Consider the following 19,378-nt stretch of genomic DNA (forward strand, 5'->3'; position numbering starts at 1 on the left):
AAAAACTTTTGGTGTTCTTATGTTGAACGACCATTTGGCCTATTTAAAGGCTTGTAATGCTCTTGTTATGGATAACTGAAGATTAAAACATATTGAAATTCAAGAACTTTTGTTCCTTAACACTTTTGGTGTTACTTCTTTCAAATCTTGCTTTAGGTTTGATGTTAAACCGATTCATTGGATTAGTCTCGATCAAGCTAATTCTGGAGTGAGTCGTCTTAGGATCTAGAAGTGACCATCGTAGATTCTAAGTCCGATCTAAGAGTGATTCATCTTCTAACCTTACTCTTGGTTGGAATCATTCGGTAAGTTAGTCGTTTTTGTGAATGTTTGCAAAGATCCTAGAAGGACCTCTAGCTTTGTAAACACGAGCAACCTTGGCGCTTATCATTTGGTATCAGAGCATTGGTCGACATCCTTTGGCCTGCTCTAGAGGTGAAATATCTTTACTTTGTCTAATTTTATATTCTGTCATTTTTTCTTTTTTCGAAAGTAATTCTTACAAAGTGTAACAAGACATACTACAACTTGCCTTGAAATTCTTGTATTTTTGCTCTCGGATTATTAGCAAAGAAAAAAAAATAGAAGCAAAAGAGAAAAAAAAAACCAGAAGCAAAAAAAACAAAAATCAGTAGCAAAAGAAAGAAAACAGTAGCACAAAAAAAAAGCATTCGAAGATCCGAGGCACATGAAAAGTTCTTTTCATTATGTTGTGTTTTGTTTAAATTATCAAGTTGTTTATCCTAAGATTGAGTTTCTGTAGTCTTAGTTTGTGAGAGTTGATCATTGAATTAGTTATATCAAGCTTTAAGCAAGATTGCACCAAAATTTAAGCCAACCCTTACATCTTTGACCTAGTACCAAAAGCCTACCCTCGAGTGATAAACACGAGTGTCCTTGAGTGAAATCCTAGTGAGAGAAGTGGAAAGGTCCTTTTTTTGTTATTTTATTTTTCTAACAAAATGTCACAGGGAGTACCGCAAGATCCTACTATGGCCATTCTTCAATCAATTCAAGGTATGGTGGAAATGATGAGGGAAGATAGGCAGGAAAGAAGGGTGCAACAACGAAGAGAAGAACGAGTCTTACAGGAAGATGAAGGTATGTTTGACTTCGATGTCCAAGAAAGACAAGTTGGAGGAAGAGGAAGGAATAACTTTGCCAACATTATGCAACCGAGGAGATTGGAAAGAGTTCATGAAAATAGAGATGGCAGAGTTAAACTCAAAATTCCAGCGTTTTGTGGAACAGCGGACCCCGAGGCTTACTTACAATGGGAAAGGAAGATAGAGCACGTGTTTGATGGCTATACATATAGTGAGAATAAGAAGATGAGACTTGTCATTGCCGAATTCATTAATCATGCTAATGCATGGTATCAACATCTCAAATCCGAGAAAAGAAGGAAAGAGGAGTTTCCAATAGAAACTTGGGAAGAACTCAAAGAAGCCATGAGAAAGAGATATGCTCCCAAACATTATAAAAATGATTTGAAAACTAAACTGCAAGCTTTGAGGCAGGAAACAAAAAGTGTTGATGAGTATTATCAAGAGATGGTGATTTTAATGGAAAAAGCACACATTCGAGAAGAAGAGGAAGAAACCATGTCTAGATTCCTTGGAGGTTTGAATCTGGAAATTGTTCATCATATTGATATAAATCCACCACCTTACTTGGAAGATATGTATCACCATGCTATCAAAATTGAAGATCAATTGAGGAAAGAAGAGGAGCATTCCAAATGGAATGAATTCATGCAACCAAAAGGGAAGTTTGGTGCTGTCAAAAGAGTGAAGGCCGAGAGCTCCAATGCCAAAAACAATGAAGTTCCAAACGAGGTAAGGGAGAAGACTAATTCTCTTACATGTTGGAAGTGCAAATGGTTTGGACACATGAGCAAAGAATGTGTCAATAAAGAAGTCATGGTGATAAGAAATGGTGTTATTGATTCAAATGATGCTTGTGAGAAATATGATGCAAAATTTGAGGAAGATTCTAAAGCACATGTTGATGAATTTATTGAACAAGATCGCAAAGATTCTGATTTTGATAAAAGTGAGTTCAAAGAAAAGAGAGAAAGAGAAGAGTTAAGAGAAAGGAATTCAAAGGAGAAAGAAGAGGAAAATAGCAAGATCCAATCCATTTGTCAATATAAGTCAAATCTTATAGCATTGTTGCATAAGGACCCTTACTATCAAGCTCACATATTTTATCCTAGTCTTTCTACTTTTCTAAGATTTTTGCAGGAAGTTCCAACTTTTCAATTCAAGCATGATCGAATACAAGAAACAAAGGAAGCTATAAAGGAGCCAAGAAGAGTTATCCTATCATCTTCTCATGATCTTGAGATTGTCTTACAAGGTAAGTATAAAATATATCTTGATTTTAACGATACTAACTTGCTTCCTTATTGTGTAGGTAACCATGGACATAAGAAACCTAAGGTGAAAGGCATTGTGGAAAACTACTTATCCAAGAATTTGTATAAAGAATTCCATGGTCGAGAAAGCAGAATGTTATGTTGGAGAATGCAAATGCAAAGTACCAAGTGGAGGAAAAATAAATTCGAGCACAATTTCAACAAACCAAGTGATTGGGTTTGGAAGCACTTTTGGAAGGAACGAAGAATTTGTCCAAGTCCAAACATAAGAAGACTAAGAAGGATGATATTACATGAAGACTTCAAGATTGCACTTCAAGGAAGTCAAAAAGTGGTGTTAACTCAAAGAAGGCAAACAAGAAAGGGCCATAGAAATTTTCAAGAAGAAAGAAGTGACATGTCCAACGAAGAAAATCATAAATCTTCAAGCTCCAATATACAACTCACAAGGTAAGGAACAAGTTGTTAAGGCTTATCATTGGACTAACTTGATTCGTTTTGATGAAGGAAATGAAAACATTGATTTGAGGACAAATCCTTTTAAAGAAAGGGGGGATGATACGAATCCATTTGTGACCAATTACATATATCAAAGGAGCAATTATTACAAGAAAGGCAAGGAAGATTCAAGAGGCTTTCACATTGCACCTTCAAAAGGTTGTTAATGCACAAGAACCAACAAAGCGTTTTGAGCCCAAATTTATTCATAATGTTACTTCAATGAGTCAAGAAGAGAATGGAGCAACGATGGCACGGGAAAAGTTGTCTATTTTGAGAGATGGCACGGAGGACAAAAAAAGTGTGCAGATTCGTGAACAGGTGCCTTTGCAGATTGCACCTCTTTGGAGTTTGTGAAGTCAAAAGTTGTCAAACCATATCCAAATGTGAAGCGCCTCCTACAGCACATAGATAAGACCATTTGAAGCATGACTACGTTTTTTGATCCGCATTTAAGTGTCTAGAATGATGTGCAATCAAGTTTTAATTTGCATGTCTTATTTTCTACAATTTGCATTAAGTAGTATTTTGAAAAACTTTTGGTGTTCTTATGTTGAACGACCATTTGGCCTATTTAAAGGCTTGTAATGCTCTTGTTATGGATAACTGAAGATTAAAACATATTGAAATTCAAGAACTTTTGTTCCTTAACACTTTTGGTGTTGCTTCTTTCAAATCTTGCTTTAGGTTTGATGTTAAACAGATTCATTGGATTAGTCTCGATCAAGCTAATTCTGGAGTGAGTCGTCTTAGGATCTAGAAGTGACCATCGTAGATTCTAAGTCCGATTTAAGAGTGATTCATCTTCTAACCTTACTCTTGGTTGGAATCATTCGGTAAGTTAGTCGTTTTTGTGAATGTTTGCAAAGATCCTAGAAGGACCTCTAGCTTTGTAAACACGAGCAACCTTTGCGCTTATCATTACCTGCACCTGAATGAAGTAAATTTTTGCGGTAACGAAACACTCAAAGCACCTTTGAACCGATTTCAATGGCTGAAATTTCTGTTTTAATTGCTGTTTTTGTATCTTGATGCTTAGGTGTTGAATCGACGCATGGTTTGGAAGCATAGCAGTGTGTAAGTAGCACTAAGGGGCGGGTGTGTGAGTCAATGGTTGCTTGCTCAATTTTTTTATTATATTTGTGCATCTCATGTTGTAAAAAAATTGTAGGCCATGGAGTGAAGGCTGGTAGGTGTTATTGATGGCTGCATTCGTTCTTAAAGTTGTTTTTTTTTTTGCAGAGGTAAATAAATATATTAAAACAAGAAAAGCATAAGGAGGATCTCACAGCCCGAGATCAAGGCAACAAAACAAAACAGTAAAGAGAACAAAGAAATCACCCGGCCGTCTGGGTTGGGGATTTTTGATCAAGGCCTTCCGATCAGGTTCTGTGATCGTGATTGGATTTTTGTTTTGATGCTGGTTGGTGTTGGCCGTGTAGTGATTTCGTGTACGTCTGGCTTGCATTTGGCGTGAACTTCGTGCAGGTCTGGGTGGGTTTGAGTGGTGGGTCCGTTTGGTGGAAGCACGAAATGGAGGTTGAAGCGGTGTTGATCGTCTTCAATTTCGCGCTTGGCGGTGGATTCGGGGGTTTGTTTTGCAACAGTGGGTCATTCTGGTTTCGATCAAGCGGTGGCCATTGTTGTTTGCTGATTGTCGTTTTGTGTTCGACGGTGGTGGGGTGGTGTTCGTTTCGTGCTTGGCGGTGGTTTCAGGGAAACTTTTGCAGCGGTGGGCCATTCTGATTTCGATTGTGCGGTGGCTGGTTCCGTTCTGCGGTTATTGGGACGGTGAAGGCTGGATCACGGGTTTTTTAATTCGGTGGTTCGTGCAATGAAGAAATCTAAGGGTCGGGGTGGTGCTCCGTTCAGGCCGCTGCGGACATCGCCGGTGCCGAAGGTGGGAGACGGCGCCGGAGCTAGTGATGGGATGGGAGTGAACCCTAGGTTGCATGGGCCGCGTGGTGCTGGTGAGCAGTCCGATTCGGTTGCGGTTCAGCCTGGTTCGGTTAATTCTGCGCCGGTTCAGGTTGGTTTGACTGGGTCCGTGCCGGTTCCGGATGGTTCGACTGGGTCAGCGCCGGTTTTCCTCGGTCCGGCGCCGGTTCCGACTGGTTTGGCCGATTCCGCTCCGGTTTTGCCCGGCACTCCGCCGGTTCTGGCTGCTTCTGCGGGTTTGGTGCCGTTTGCGGCGGCTTTGGCCTGTTCAGCACAGGTTTTGCCCGGTTCCCCCCCGGTTCTGGCTGGTTTTGCATGTTTGGCACCGGTTCAGCATGGTTCCTTACCAGTTCAGGCTGGTTCTGTCTCTTCGGGGCCGATTCCGGCTGTTTTGGCGCCGACTCCCCCCGGTCCTTCTTTGTTTCATTCGGTTTCCTCTCAGGTTCATGACTTGGGGCCTGTTTCGGAGTCGGTTGGGACATGTTCGAGGGCTATTAGGGCTGGTTCTTCGAGTGGTTTGCCTCCTTGCGGCCCAGATTCTTGGCGTGGCCTTTTTGGCTCATCTTCTGGGGTGGCGACTCGGCTTGAGTGTTTTCCTCCAGTGGTGATGAATGGGGAGCTCGTTGCGGTTCCCTCTGATGATATTGTTGGGGAGGGGGAGAAGTTGTGGGCTAATTCTTTGGTGGGTCAGTTTCTTGACTCTCGACCTCCTTATGCTGTGGTTTCCCATCTGGTGGCTCAGATTTGGGCAAGTGTGGAAGAGCCGGTTATTACTTATCTGGATGACGGGCTCATTGTGTTCCAGTTCCTGCATGCTTCTTCCTGTGATTGGGTTCTGTCCCATGGGCCGTGGCACATTGGGGGGAAGCCGCTCTTCCTCCGTCCTTGGACTCCTGGTATTGTTCCTCAGTCTTTTTCTTTTGCTTCTGTTCTAGTCTGGGTTAAATTGTCTAATATTCCGCTTGAGCTGTGGACTCCCCGGGGGCTTAGTGTTATTGCTAGTGTGTTGGGTGTGCCTCTCTGTCTTGATAAGGCTACTGAGGATCGTAGCCGTCTGTCTTTTGCCCGTATTTGTGTTGAGATGCGGGCTGCTTCATCTTTTCCTTCGTCAGTTAAGGTGAAGGTTTGTGATGTCTTGTTTACCGTTGCTGTTGCGTATGCCTGGAAGCCACGGCGGTGTTCGAAATGCTGTATCATTGGCCATTCTGATTCGACTTGTTCCGTTGAGCAGGTCTGGGTTCCTAAGGCGCCTCGGGGTCCGGTCCCGCCGGTGTCAGCCCCTCCAGCTTCTGTTTCCCCAGTTGTGGTGTCTGGGCCTGGTCGGGCCCTTGCTGCTGTGGCTCCTGCTCGTCCAGTGGAGCGGGCTGTTTCTGGTAACCGTTTTGAGGCTTTGTCGTTACCTACTGAGACTGCTACGACTGGTCATGACTCTGGTCCTTCGGGTCGGGATAGTGGTAAGGCTGTTCTTTTTCCTGGCCCTTCGTGTCGGGATAGTGGTGAGGGGGTGTTTTCGCCGCTTTTTGGGGATGGTTTTTTCTCTGGTGATGATCAGGAGCGTTTCACTACGGTTGTCTCTCGTCGTCGTCGCTTGTCCCCTGTTTCCAGGGCGGGTTCTTCTTCCCCTCCTGTAGCCCATGACTAGTTGGTGCTCGTGGAATGTGCGAGGTTTGAATGCCGCCGCAAGGGGCCGCGAGGTCCGCTCGTTTATGAGTAGTTTTCGTGCTGAGTTTTGTTTTGCATCGTAATTTTGCCTCTGTCTTTCGCCCCTTCCAGGTGCATTGGCAGTGCGTCAGCAGTTATTCTTCTTCTGTTGTTTGTAGGATTTGGGTGTTGTGGCGCCCGGGACGTTATGATTTTTCCCCGACTACTATTTCTGATCAGTTTGTGTATGGTGTTGTTTTCGATCGAGTTTCTCAGCTTTCGGTGCAGGTTCTTTGTGTTTATGCTTCTAATTTCACCTCTGAGCAGGCTCTGTTGTGGGACTCTCTTGTGTCCATATGTTCGACTTGGTCTGGTCCTGGTGTGGTGATGGGTGATTTTAATGCTATTCGGCATTCGTCTGAGGTTCTGGGTGGTAGTCCTGTTTTGTCAGATATGGAGTGTTTTGATGATGTTTTGTTACGGGCCGATTTGGTGGAGCCTCGTGTGTCTGGGTCTTGGTTTACTTGGACAAATAAGCATTTGGGGGCTGGTCTTATTCTCAAGCGCCTTGACCGTGTTTTGGTCAATTCCGCTTGGTTTAGTTCCATGCCTGTTTTTGAGGTTCAGGTTCGTGAGTGGGGTGTCTCTAATCATTGCCCTCTTGTTTTTCTAGTTGGTGCTGAGGTGCCTAGGTGTCGCCCGTCTTTTCGGTTCTTTGACCATTGGGCTGCGGATCCCCTGTTCTTGTCAGTTGTTCGGGACACGTGGAAGGTTCATTCTCAGGTTTCTCCTCTTGTGAGTTTTGGTATGAATCTTCGTGCTTTGAAGCCTGTGTTGCGTCGTTTCGGCCATCATATTGGTACTATTCAGAAGGGTGTGCAGGAGGCGCGTGCTCGTATGCTTGCTGCTCAGGCTTTACTTTTGCGTGACCCTTCTTCGATAGGTGCTCAAGAGGAGGAGCGGGTCGCCTCTCGTGATTTCTGGGATTGGGCTGTGATGGAGGAGGCTTCGTTGCATCAGAAGTCCCGGGTCCGGTGGCTTTCTTTGGGAGACCAGAACTCTGCTTTTTTCCACCGTAGTGTTCGAGGCCGGATTGTTCGTAATGATCTTGCCTCCTTGACGAATGATGCAGGTCGGGTTGTTACTGATCGTGCTGAGATTGCTCGATTGACGGTTAGTTTTTATCGTCGGTTGTTGGGCTCGGAATGTGTAGGTTATCGTGATCTTACTGCTCGTCTGGCTGCTATTGTGGATTTGGTGTGGCCTCCTGAGTGTGGGGTGGAGTTGTGTCGTCCTGTTACTTCTCTTGAGGTGCGGGAGGTGTTGCTTTCGATGGCTAGTGGTAAGGCTCCTGGTCCGGATGGGTTCTCCGTGGGCTTCTTTAAAGCGGCTTGGAGTGTTGTGGGCGATGACTTTTGTAAAGCGGTGTTGCATTTCTTTGATACGTCCTTTTTGCCTTCTGGGGTGAATGCTACATCGCTTACTTTGATCCCTAAGATTCCCAATCCTTCGGGGTTAGGGCATTTTCGCCCTATTTCATGCTGTAATGTGTTGTATAAGTGCATCACGAAGCTTTTAGCTAACCGGTTGAAAGTCTGGCTCCCCAGGTTTATTAGTCAGAATCAGTCTGCTTTTGTGCCCGGACTCGTATTGTGGACAATATTTTGCTTTGTCAGGAGCTTGTTGGGGGGTATCATCTTAATAAGGGTATCCCTCGTTGTGTGCTTAAGGTGGATCTTCAGAAGGCGTATGATTCGATGCATTGGGATTTCCTGTTTGGTCTGTTACTGGCCATTGGGACCCCGGCTTGCTTTGTTAATTGGATCCGAGCTTGTGTGACGTCTCCGATGTTCTCCATTTCGCTGAATGGTTCGCTTGAGGGTTATTTTCCTGGTCGTTGTGGGCTTCGTCAAGGGGATCCTCTTTCCCCTTATCTTTTTGTTATGGCCATGGAAGTGTTGTCGCGTATGCTTCATCGCCCGCCGGTGGGGTTTCGATATCATCCGAAGTGTGATCGGATTGGTTTGACTCACCTGTGTTTTGCTGATGACTTAATAATTTTTTCGCATGGGGATGTTGGTTCTCTTTCCTTTATTCGGGATTCATTGGTGGAGTTTAAGGCGTTGTCGGGTCTTGTTGCTAATACTCGTAAGAGCTCTTTTTTTGGGGCCGGTCTTCCTCTTGAGGAGGTGCAGGGGTTGGCTTCTTTCTTGGGGTTTTCGGTGGCAACTCTCCCGGTGCGGTATCTTGGCGTTCCGCTCCTTTCTCGTCGGTTGTCTTTTCGAGATTGTAAGCCTTTGTTGGAGAAGATTAGTGCTCGTATTCGGAGTTGGTCGGCTCGTGTGCTTTCTTTTGCTGGTCGTTTGCAGCTCATTCGCTCGGTGCTTCAGAGTTTTCAGGTTTACTGGGCCAGTGCTTTTGTTCTTCCGACCCGGGTGGTGCATGAGGTGGAGCGTATTCTTCGCTCGTTTTTGTGGAAGGGTTGTGAGGGTGGGTCCTCTGGGGCGAAGGTGGCTTGGTCTGAGGTCTGTCTTCCTCTTGGGGGGGGGGGGGGCTGGGTGTTCGCCACTTGGCTTCGTGGAATTCTGCTGCTATTATGAAGTTGTTCTGGCTTCTTCTCAAGCGTGCTGGGTCGTTGTGGGTCGCTTGGGTGGAGGCTTATGCTTTGCGGGGTTCTTGTATTTGGACTGTCCGTCCTTCGCCTCGGTTTTCCTGTTGTTGGCGGGATATTCTGGGTGTCCGGGATTCACTCCGTCCTCTGGTGCATACTGTTCTTGGGGATGGTCGGCTTTGTTTTGTGTGGCACGATCCCTGGTTGCCGGGGGGTCCGATTCACCCGAGGTGTGGGGATAGGGTCATTTATGATGCTGCTAGCTCTTCTATGGCTAAGGTTGCTGACTTTTTGCTCCCTGACGGTTCCTGGCGGTGGCCTTGTGTTTCGATGGATCTTATTGATCTTCTCCCGGAGGTGATGTCGGTGCAAGCCGTGGTTGGTCAGGAGGATCGCCTTGTCTGGACTCCTGCGGTGTCTGGCCTTTTTTCGGTCTCTAGTGCTTGGGGGCTTCTTCGTCCTCGTCGTCCGCCAGTTCCTTATTTTTCCTTGTCATGGTTTGGTGGGAATATCCCTAAACATTCGTTTATTTCTGGGTTGGCAATTCGTGATCGCCTATCTACGCGTGATCGTCTTCGCCAGTGGAATGCGTTGGTGCCTGCTACTTGTGTTTTTTGTGCTTGTTTGGAGTCTAGGGATCATCTGTGATACGAATCCATTTGTGACCAATTACATATATCAAAGGAGCAATTATTACAAGAAAGGCAAGGAAGATTCAAGAGGCTTTCACACTGCACCATCAAAAGCTTGTTAATGCACAAGAACCAACAAAGAGTTTTGAGCCCGAATTTATTCATAATGTTACTTCAATGAGTCAAGAAGAGAATGGAGCAAAGATGGCACGGGAAAAGTTGTCTATTTTGAGAGATGGCACGGAGGACAAAAAAAGTGTGCAGATTCGTGAACAGGTGTCTTTGCAGATTGCACCTCTTTGGAGTTTGTGAAGTCAAAAGTTGTCAAACCATATCCAAATGTGAAGCGCCTCCTACAGCACATAGATAAGACCATTTGAAGCATGACTACGTTTTCTGATCCGCATTTAAGTGTCTAGAATGATGTGCAATCAAGTTTTAATTTGCATGTCTTATTTTCTACAATTTGCATTAAGTAGTATTTTGAAAAACTTTTGGTGTTCTTATGTTGAACGACCATTTGGCCTATTTAAAGGATTGTAATGCTCTTGTTATGGATAACTTAAGATTAAAACATATTGAAATTCAAGAACTTTTGTTCCTTAACACTTTTGGTGTTGCTTCTTTCAAATCTTGCTTTAGGTTTTGATGTTAAACGATTCATTGAATTAGTCTCGATCAAGCTAATTCTGGAGTGAGTCGTCTTAGGATCTAGGAGTGACCATCGTAGATTCTAAGTCCGATCTAAGAGTGATTCATCTTCTAACCTTACTCTTGGTTGGAATCATTCGGTAAGTTAGTCGTTTTTGGGAATGTTTGCAAGGATCCTAGAAGGACCTCTAGCTTTGTAAACATGAGCAACCTTGGCGCTTATCATTTGGTATCAGAGCATTGGTCGACATCCTTTGGTCGGCTCTAGAGGTGAAATATCTTTACTTTGTCTAATTTTATATTCTGTCATTTTTTCTTTTTTCGAAAGTAGCTCTTACAAAGTGTAACCAGACATACTACAACTTGCCTTGAAATTCTTGTATTTTTGCTCTCGGATTATTAGCAAAGAAAAAAAAAATAGAAGCAAAAGAGAAAAAAAAACAGAAGCAAAAGAAACAAAAATCAGTAGCAAAAGAAAGAAAACAGTAGCACAAAAAAAAAGCATTCGAAGATCCGAGGCACATGAAAAGTTCTTTTCATTATGTTGTGTTTTGTTTAAATTATCAAGTTTTTTATCCTAAGATTGAGTTGCTGTAGTCTTAGTTTGTGAGAATTGATCATTGAATTAGTTATATCAAGCTTTAAGCAAGATTGCACCAAAATTTAAGCCAACCCTTACATCATTGACCTAGTACCAAAAGCCTACCCTCGAGTGATAAACACGAGTGTCCTTGAGTGAAATCCTAGTGAGAGGAGTGGAAAGGTCCTTATTTTGTTATTTTATTTTTCTAACAAAATGTCACAGGGAGTACCGCAAGATCCTACTATGGCCATTCTTCAATCAATTAAAGGTATGGTGGAAATGATGAGGGAAGATAGGCAGGAAAGAAGGGTGCAACAACGAAGAGAAGAACGAGTCTTACAGGAAGATGAAGGTATGTTTGACTTCGATGTACAAAAAGAACAAGTTGGGAGTAGAGGAAGGAATAACTTTGCCAACATTATGCAACCGAAGAGATGGGAAAGAGTAAATGAAAATAGAGATGGCGGAGCTAAACTCAAAATTCCACCATTTAGTGGAACGGCGGACCCCGATGCTTACTTGCGATGGGAAAGAAAGATAGAACGTGTATTTCATTGCTCTACATATAGTGAAAATAAGAAGATGAGACTTGTCATTGCCGAATTCATTAATCATGCTAATGAATGGTATCAACATCTCAAATCCGAGAAAAGAAGGAAAGATGAGGATCAAATAGAAACTTGGGAAAAACTCAAAGAAGCCATGAGAATGAGGTATGCTCCCAAACATTATAAAAATGATTTGAAAACTAAACTGCAAGCTTTGAGGCAGGGAACAAAAAGTGTTGATGAGTATTATCAAGAGATGGTGATTTTAATGGAAAAAGCACACATTCGAGAAGAAGAGGAAGAAACCATGTTTAGATTCCTTGGAGGTTTGAATCTGGAAATTGTTCATCATATTGATAGAAATCCACCACCTTACTTGGAAGATATGTATCACCATGCTATCAAAATTGAAGATCAATTGAGGAAAGAAGAGGAGCATTCCAAATGGAATGAATTCATGCAACCAAAAGGGAAGTTTGGTGCTGTCAAAAGAGTGCAGGCCGAGAGCTCCAATGCCAAAAACAATGAAGTTCCAAAGGAGGTAAGGGAGAAGACTAATTCTCTTACATGTTGGAAGTGCAAAGGGTTTGGACACATGAGCAAAGAATGTGTCAATAAAGAAGTCATGGTGATAAGAAATAGTGTTGTTGATTCAAATGATGCTTGTGAGAAATATGATGCAAAATTTGAGGAAGATTCTAAAGCACATGTTGATGAATTTATTGAACAAGATCGCAAAGATTCTGATTTTGATAAAAGTGAGTTCAAAGAAAAGAGAGAAAGAGAAGAGTTAAGAGAAAGGAATTCAAAGGAGAAAGAAGAGGAAAATAGCAAGATCCAATCCATTTGTCAATATAAGTCAAATCTTATAGCATTGTTGCATAAGGACCTTTACTATCAAGCTCACATATTTTATCCTAGTCTTTCTACTTTTCTAAGATTTTTGCAGGAAATTCCAACTTTTCAATTCAAGCATGATCGAATACAAGAAACAAAGGAAGCTATAAAGGAGCCAAGAAGAGTTATCCTATCATCTTCTCATGATCTTGAGATTGTCTTACAAGGTAAGTATAAAATATATCTTAATTTTAAAGATACTAACTTGCTTCCTTATTGTGTAGGTAACCATGGACATAAGAAACCTAAGGTGAAAGGCATTGTGGAAAACTACTTATCCAAGAATTTGTATAAAGAATTCCATGGTCGAGAAAGCAGAATGTTATGTTGGAGAATGCAAATGCAAAGTACCAAGTGGAGGAAAAATAAATCCGAGCACAATTTCAACAAACCAAGTGATTGGGTTTGGAAGCACTTTTGGAAGGAACGAAGAATTTGTCCAAGTCCAAACATAAGAAGACTAAGAAGGATGATATTACATGAAGACTTCAAGATTGCACTTCAAGGAAGTCAAAATGTGGTGTTAACTCAAAGAAGGCAAACAAGAAAGGGCCATAGAAATTTTCAAGAAGAAAGAAGTGACATGTCCAACGAAGAAAATCATAAATCTTCAAGCTCCAATATACAACTCACAAGGTAAGGAACAAGTTGTTAAGGCTTATCATTGGACTAACTTGATTCGTTTTGATGAAGGAAATGAAAACCTTGATTTGAGGACAAATCCTTTTAAAGAAAGGGGGGATGATACGAATCCATTTGTGACCAATTACATATATCAAAGGAGCAATTATTACAAGAAAGGCAAGGAAGATTCAAGAGGTTTTCACACTGCACCTTCAAAAGCTTGTTAATGCACAAGAACCAACAAAGAGTTTTGAGCCCGAATTTATTCATAATGTTACTTCAATGAGTCAAGAAGAGAATGGAGCAAAGATGGCACGGGAAAAGTTGTCTATTTTGAGAGATGGCACGGAGGACAAAAAAAAGTGTGCAGATTCGTGAACAGGTGCCTGCAGATTGCACCTCTTTGGAGTTTGTGAAGTCAAAAGTTGTCAAACCATATCCAAATGTGAAGCGCCTCCTACAGCACGTAGATAAGACCATTTGAAGCATGACTACGTTTTCTGATCCGCATTTAAGTGTCTAGAATGATGTGCAATCAAGTTTTAATTTGCATGTCTTATTTTCTACAATTTGCATTAAGTAGTATTTTGAAAAACTTTTGGTGTTCTTATGTTGAACGACCATTTGGCCTATTTAAAGGCTTGTAATGCTCTTGTTATGGAGAACTTAAGATTAAAACATATTGAAATTCAAGAACTTTTGTTCCTTAACACTTTTGGTGTTGCTTCTTTCAAATCTTGCTTTAGGTTTGATGTTAAACCGATTTATTGGATTAGTCTCGATCAAGCTAATTCTGGAGTGAGTCGTCTTAGGATCTAGGAGTGTCTATCGTAGATTCTAAGTCCGATCTAAGAGTGATTCATCTTCTAACCTTACTCTTGGTTGGAATCATTCGGTAAGTTAGTCGTTTTTGGGAATGTTTGCAAGGATCCTAGAAGGACCTCTAGCTTTGTAAACACGATCAACCTTGGTGCTTATCAATTAGTGCATAATTAAGGGGAATAAAACACCCGAAAACATAAGAGAAGTAATTTCCATTGAATTGAAATGAATACAACGTACAAAGAGTTCTAGCTTAACCGTCTTGCCTTTCGAGCGTGAGTGAAGTGTAAATCGCTTAAAAACTTTAAAAGAACAGAATAGATGAAGAATGGAAGAAAGAACTTGAATTAAAAGTAAAACAATGAGTAGAAGTTGAAAATACAAAGAAATAACAACTAGAACATAAATCAAACGAAGCTCTACAAAGAAATAACAAGTAGAACATAAATCAAACGAACTCTAAAGCTAGTGAACAAAAAATAAAGCTAAGAATGAAGTAAATGATGATGAAAATGAGATAGAAATGGATGGTTTGCTGTTGGGGGAGAGACTCCCTTATATAGGCATTCAAAGTGGTTGAACTTCCCACCAAAATAGGAGGGAATAGGTTGAGATTCTTTAAACAAACTATTCTTGATTTGGGCTGCACGATTTTATTTCATTTAAACATATATGAATTGACTCCCTTGCCCTTCATTAAGTGAAATGCACGTTTTGGAGGGGTTGACCATCAAAATTGCGCTAGGTGCAATTCTTTCAAACAGAAAACTATGATTTTCTTCCAACTTTGATTACATTTTTCTCAAAATACCATTTATTTATCCAGCAATGTTATATACATGTTCTACTTTAAGAATATTTAAGCCTTTTTAGCTAAGAATGATGGGAAAGAGTTCGTTTTTGTGGTCAAACAGGCCTACCGTGTCACGTTTCTACAACAAAAGGTTAACCCTAACGGGTGAAACTAAGGAGGTTAATGAGGAAACAAAGATCAAGAAAAGCAAAAAAAAAAAAAAAGAAGAATGAGAAAAGTACGAGAGGTTACTTGTATTGAACCAATAAACCAACAGGAGTGTTTGAAATGGATGTTCAAATGATGTATAATCTATATATGGGAAGTAACATTCCCACAGTTCCTGTTAATCAATTTTATTATTTATGTTGTGGTGATAGTCTTCATTCATTTGAATATTGTCCATCTAATCCTTCATCTTTTGATTATCTAGGTTAGCAAGGGAATCAACAAGATTTCCACCCTTATTCAGATCCATACAACCAATATTGAAGGGCTCATTCGAATTTCTTATGGGGCGAGCATCAACCTGAAAGTATCCATCCATATGTACATGCACTCCCACCAGAATTCCTGACACAGCTCAACAAGAGTACGAACAACCTGGATGCCAGAGCAAATACAATTGTAAAAAATTTGAAAAGATGATGGGATTATATAGTGAGAAATGATTAAACAGTACATAGGCTGCAGATCTCAATAGAGCATATAGTCGATGAGTTGAGGAATAGTCCACCGGAAGCATTGCCTAACAAATTGGAAGAGCAAGGTGAGGCAATCAATGTATAGAGCGAGCTTAAATATAGCAAACTTGAGTTCCTAGTGGAGAACAATGATCCACCAACCTCTAAAGTGATGAACAAGGTAAGGAACAGTAAGGAAGCTGAAAAAAAAGATACCAGTTACCTGTGCAAAAAAAAAAAAAAAAAAGAAACCAGTTGAGGTAATTGAGCATAAGGTTGCAATGGACCTATACCCATTACCTCTCAATATTGGACCAGTTTTCCCTTTCCCTTCTCTTTCTTTGGAGACAAATCAAGACATAAAGAAGGGATAGTTGATCAAACCTTTCAAAGATAAAGTAGAGGAAGAAATAGGAGAAGATGACACTACAACAAATACTGCTTTTTATAGCTTCAAATTCTAGCATTTCACCTTCTAATGCGAAGATGACACTACAACAAATACTGTTTTTTATAGCTTCAAATTCTAGCATTTCACCTATTAATGCTATTAAAAAGTGGTAGTAATTGAAAAAAAAAAGACGGAAAAATTTTGGGGGCGATAACTCTCCAAAAGAGAGTTATTCTAGTCTTCATTTGGGTAGTTTTATACAAGGAATTGTCAAAGTGTGATGTTTTTGGTGCGAAATTAGCATAGAAAAGAGTAAAAAATGGAATCCGAGCTAAAAGCCCCAGGTCTTGAATGTTGTAGCTAAATATTGCACTAAATGCTCTTATTTCTGGTGTAAATGCACAGGTTTGGAAACAAAAGACTAAGCATAAAGGAAGTGAGGCAGGAATTTCGAGGCAGATCAAATAAATGCTAGAGCGAGGCAGAGCTAGAGCATTGATTCACTACGTAGTAACAGCCCAGACACGGGATTTACCGTGTTCGTACAACTTTCAGCTGGATACCCTAATTTTGAAGCCCGATTTAAAAGGGGCGTGTCGCCCTAGTTGCCACACACAGATCCCGAAAGGAACACGATTTTGAGAGTTGAAAAGACAAGAGGAAGATTATCTCCATTTTTTAGAGAGCAAGCTGACAATAGAGGAGGGACATTCTGCTGCAATTTCCAGTTGACAACTTCTTCTTCTTCGTTTTCTGTTGTCTCCCTAAGATGGATTGTTCCATTCTTCTACCCGTTTTAACTTCTTCTTCATTTATGAGCTAAACCCCATTTCGGGGGAGTCTTCCATGCTGTAACTGTTGTAAACTGAACCTCTCACTACTTTACTTGTTTTTAAATGAAGCTGTTTATATTTCTTCAATCTCGCGTGACATTGTTGGCCGCCATGTCGTGTTTGCTAGCGTCTGTATTGACCCGGAAGGGGCTTATGGGTGCTGACTTCCTTCATTTGGGATTAGTACTTTTCTATAGTAATTGTGGATTCTCAGGAATGAGATCTCCTAATCTTGCCTAAAGCTTGTTTTACTGTTTGGGAACTTAGCAACGGGAGTTGTGGGTTTTCATGTTCGGGTGTCTCAGAAGGGAACCATGTCGAGCTGGGCATTAACAAGCATTTGTTAGTTAGAGGGTAGGTTGATAGGTTGTGAATGCATGTGAATCTCCCACACTTTCCCATATCTGTATTCTCTTCGTTTTCGTATTCTGTGCTGATTCTTCTGCTTGTTATCACCTTTACAAAGTGTGTCTGTTGTTGTGTTTTGTTTATTTTATGTTTGTTTGTTCAAGCCACGAAAACCCTTCTATACGTCTTTATTTTATGCTTTCGATATCTGTGAACGCTGTTTAAGATACTATCCAAAGTCCCTGTGGATATGATCTCGTTAGTACTGCAATCGACATTTCGTGTATACTTGCACGTGTTGTCAACACGGTTGTGTGGATGCAACAGGGGGCTCGCGTGCAAAGTTAAGGGGAAATTTTGTGTACAACACTAAAACAAATCTCCCTCCTCTCGTGCGTTACTTTCGGCTTCCTCCCAATCTCTCTCTTGACGCTCACTTGTTCTCGATGAAATCCTCCTTTCTTGTTTTCTTCTGCAAAAATCCAACAGTGGAAAGACCTAGCGCTTGAATGGTGCCATTATGAATGTATTTTTATTTTGAATTAATGTTGCATAAAGTATGCCGTATAGTTTTAAAATCCCACCATAGGTTAAGCATGTTCATGCATCATATGTATATAATAGTTATAATGTATGATAGCATGACTTATTTTCATAGTTGATTAATATAAGTGTTCTATTAATTAGATGAAAATAAAGTTGCATTGAGCATGATATTACTTTAGTTAATATAGGTTTAATTTCTTAAATTTCATAAGAGTTACAAAATTTTGGTAGACAGATATTAAAATCTATAATAACGAGTTGCATGCAAACATAGGGTCTAAGCTAATTAATTTTAAAGGGGTTTAAAATTAATTAGACCTTAGGTTATATCGTTTAATATGATTAGTGGGTAGTCTTTTATTTTATTTTAACTAGGTTTAGAATGAAATAATAAAATACTAAATATAAAATATTGCCTATAAGGGAATCCTGTCTACGGAAGGTTCTGTCTAGGTTAAGGTATTTAAGCTGACCGTAAGAGAACACCTCTACTTGGGAACCAACTTGGGGGTTGAATCAGTCAATATTTTATATGCATGCAATAATGTCATTAATTTATTAATACGTTTAATAAAATCAAACATTAATGTACAATTTCAAATATAAATAGTTATGTTGGGCCGACTAAATTCACTTAGTTAATTTCACTTAGCTAGAATTTACCTAAGTAATATATCATAGTCTTGAATACTAAGTCGGAAAAAAAAGAGAATATGTAATATACTACATATATTTTCGATGTACAAGGTATATAAGACATATTTTTTTCCTCTCACGTTTCTCTTTAAATTTCACACTATGAGTTCCATGCTCGACCTTGTGTCGCCCTTGGCGTGGCCTCCCTACAGAAGGTGTTTGTATGGTTCAATATCGAGGTGAATGGAGATAATATTCATAGTAAGTGGGAGAATGACGTGTGACAACACATCCTACGGTCTCCACCATTAGTCTGCATTGTGATATTTCATACATGACCTGCATGTCATCCTGGAGCAATCATCCTACCGAGGGTCCATTGTATGGAATTGAAACCTAGGCAAACTCCAGTAATGGATAAAAATTTTTTAGGTTTTGCTCCAATATTGTCCTTCCCTACGGTGGGATTATTGGGGCGGACTTTTGAGGTCTGAAAATGGTGAGTCACACTTACGAGGAATTGTTAAGCTAGTTAGCAATTTCCTGACCAAATAAACGGTGACTAATGATTATATGAATAAGAGTTATTCTGGTGTAAGATTTAGTTGAGAACGTTTCAATTTAGTGAAGGAGAACTTATCTGCCCTGTTAGGGTGTTTGATTACTCTTGCTAAAATTTGATTGGGTTTAAAGGATAATGCATGCAATTGATATAGATTTGTTTTTATTTTCAGCATGCCTACTTCCATTATTGCTTTTTTAGTTGCTGAAAAACTTAATGGCGAGAATTATAAACAGTGGAAATCGAACCTAAACACTATACTCGTAATAGATGAGCTTAGGTTCGTCTTGTAAGAGGAATGTCCTCAAGTCCTGCACCTATCGCCACTGTGGCAGTGCGCAACGTCTATAACCTCGATTAAGGTCAATGACAAGGCTAAGGTCTACACCTTGGCAAGTATATCTGATGTGCTTGCTAAAAAGCACGAAACATGGTCACTACCAAGGAGATCATTGACTCGCTACAGAGCATGTTTGGACAACCGTCCTCACATGCTCGACTTGAAGCCTTTAACTTCAACTATAAGTCCCGCATGAAGGAGGGATCGTCAGTGCGAGAACACATTCTCAACTAGATGATCCACTCCAATGTGGCAGAGACAAACGGGGTTGTCGTAGACAAGCAGAGTTAGGTCAGCTACATTCTAGATACTCTTCCGAAGAGTTTCCTGTAATTATGCAGCAATGTGGTTATGAATAAATTGGAGTACACTCTTACCACGCACTTAAACGGGCTGTAGACCTACCAGTCACTTATGAGAA

The 19,378-nt window shown here is 40.8% G+C and overlaps 1 protein-coding gene across 1 annotated transcript; it reads left to right on the forward strand.

The window, feature by feature from the left end:
- The first annotated feature begins 992 nt into the window (after positions 1–992).
- Positions 993–9,716, forward strand: LOC148210872 (uncharacterized). The gene is made up of 6 exons (XM_088125228.1): positions 993–1,375; positions 4,321–4,497; positions 4,676–6,383; positions 6,590–8,104; positions 8,188–8,982; positions 9,081–9,716. The coding sequence occupies exons 1-6, from the start codon at positions 993–995 to the stop codon at positions 9,714–9,716; spliced, it is 5,214 nt and encodes a 1,737-aa protein (XP_087981354.1).
- The last annotated feature ends 9,662 nt before the right edge of the window (positions 9,717–19,378 follow it).

Source organism: Momordica charantia (assembly GCF_013281855.1).
Source record: "Momordica charantia cultivar OHB3-1 chromosome 6 unlocalized genomic scaffold, Mcharantia_2.0 BLBB01000006.1, whole genome shotgun sequence".
NCBI lineage: Eukaryota > Viridiplantae > Streptophyta > Magnoliopsida > Cucurbitales > Cucurbitaceae > Momordica > Momordica charantia.

Coding starts and splice junctions, on each gene's coding strand:
- LOC148210872 (XM_088125228.1), top strand. CDS start 993: ATGGCCATTCTTCAATCAATTCAAGGTATGGTGGAAATGATGAGGGAA. Junction 4,498..4,675: donor TGCAACAGTGGGTCATTCTG/GTTTCGATCAAG, acceptor GGGACGGTGAAG/GCTGGATCACGGGTTTTTTA. Junction 6,384..6,589: donor ATCAGGAGCGTTTCACTACG/GTTGTCTCTCGT, acceptor CGCCCCTTCCAG/GTGCATTGGCAGTGCGTCAG.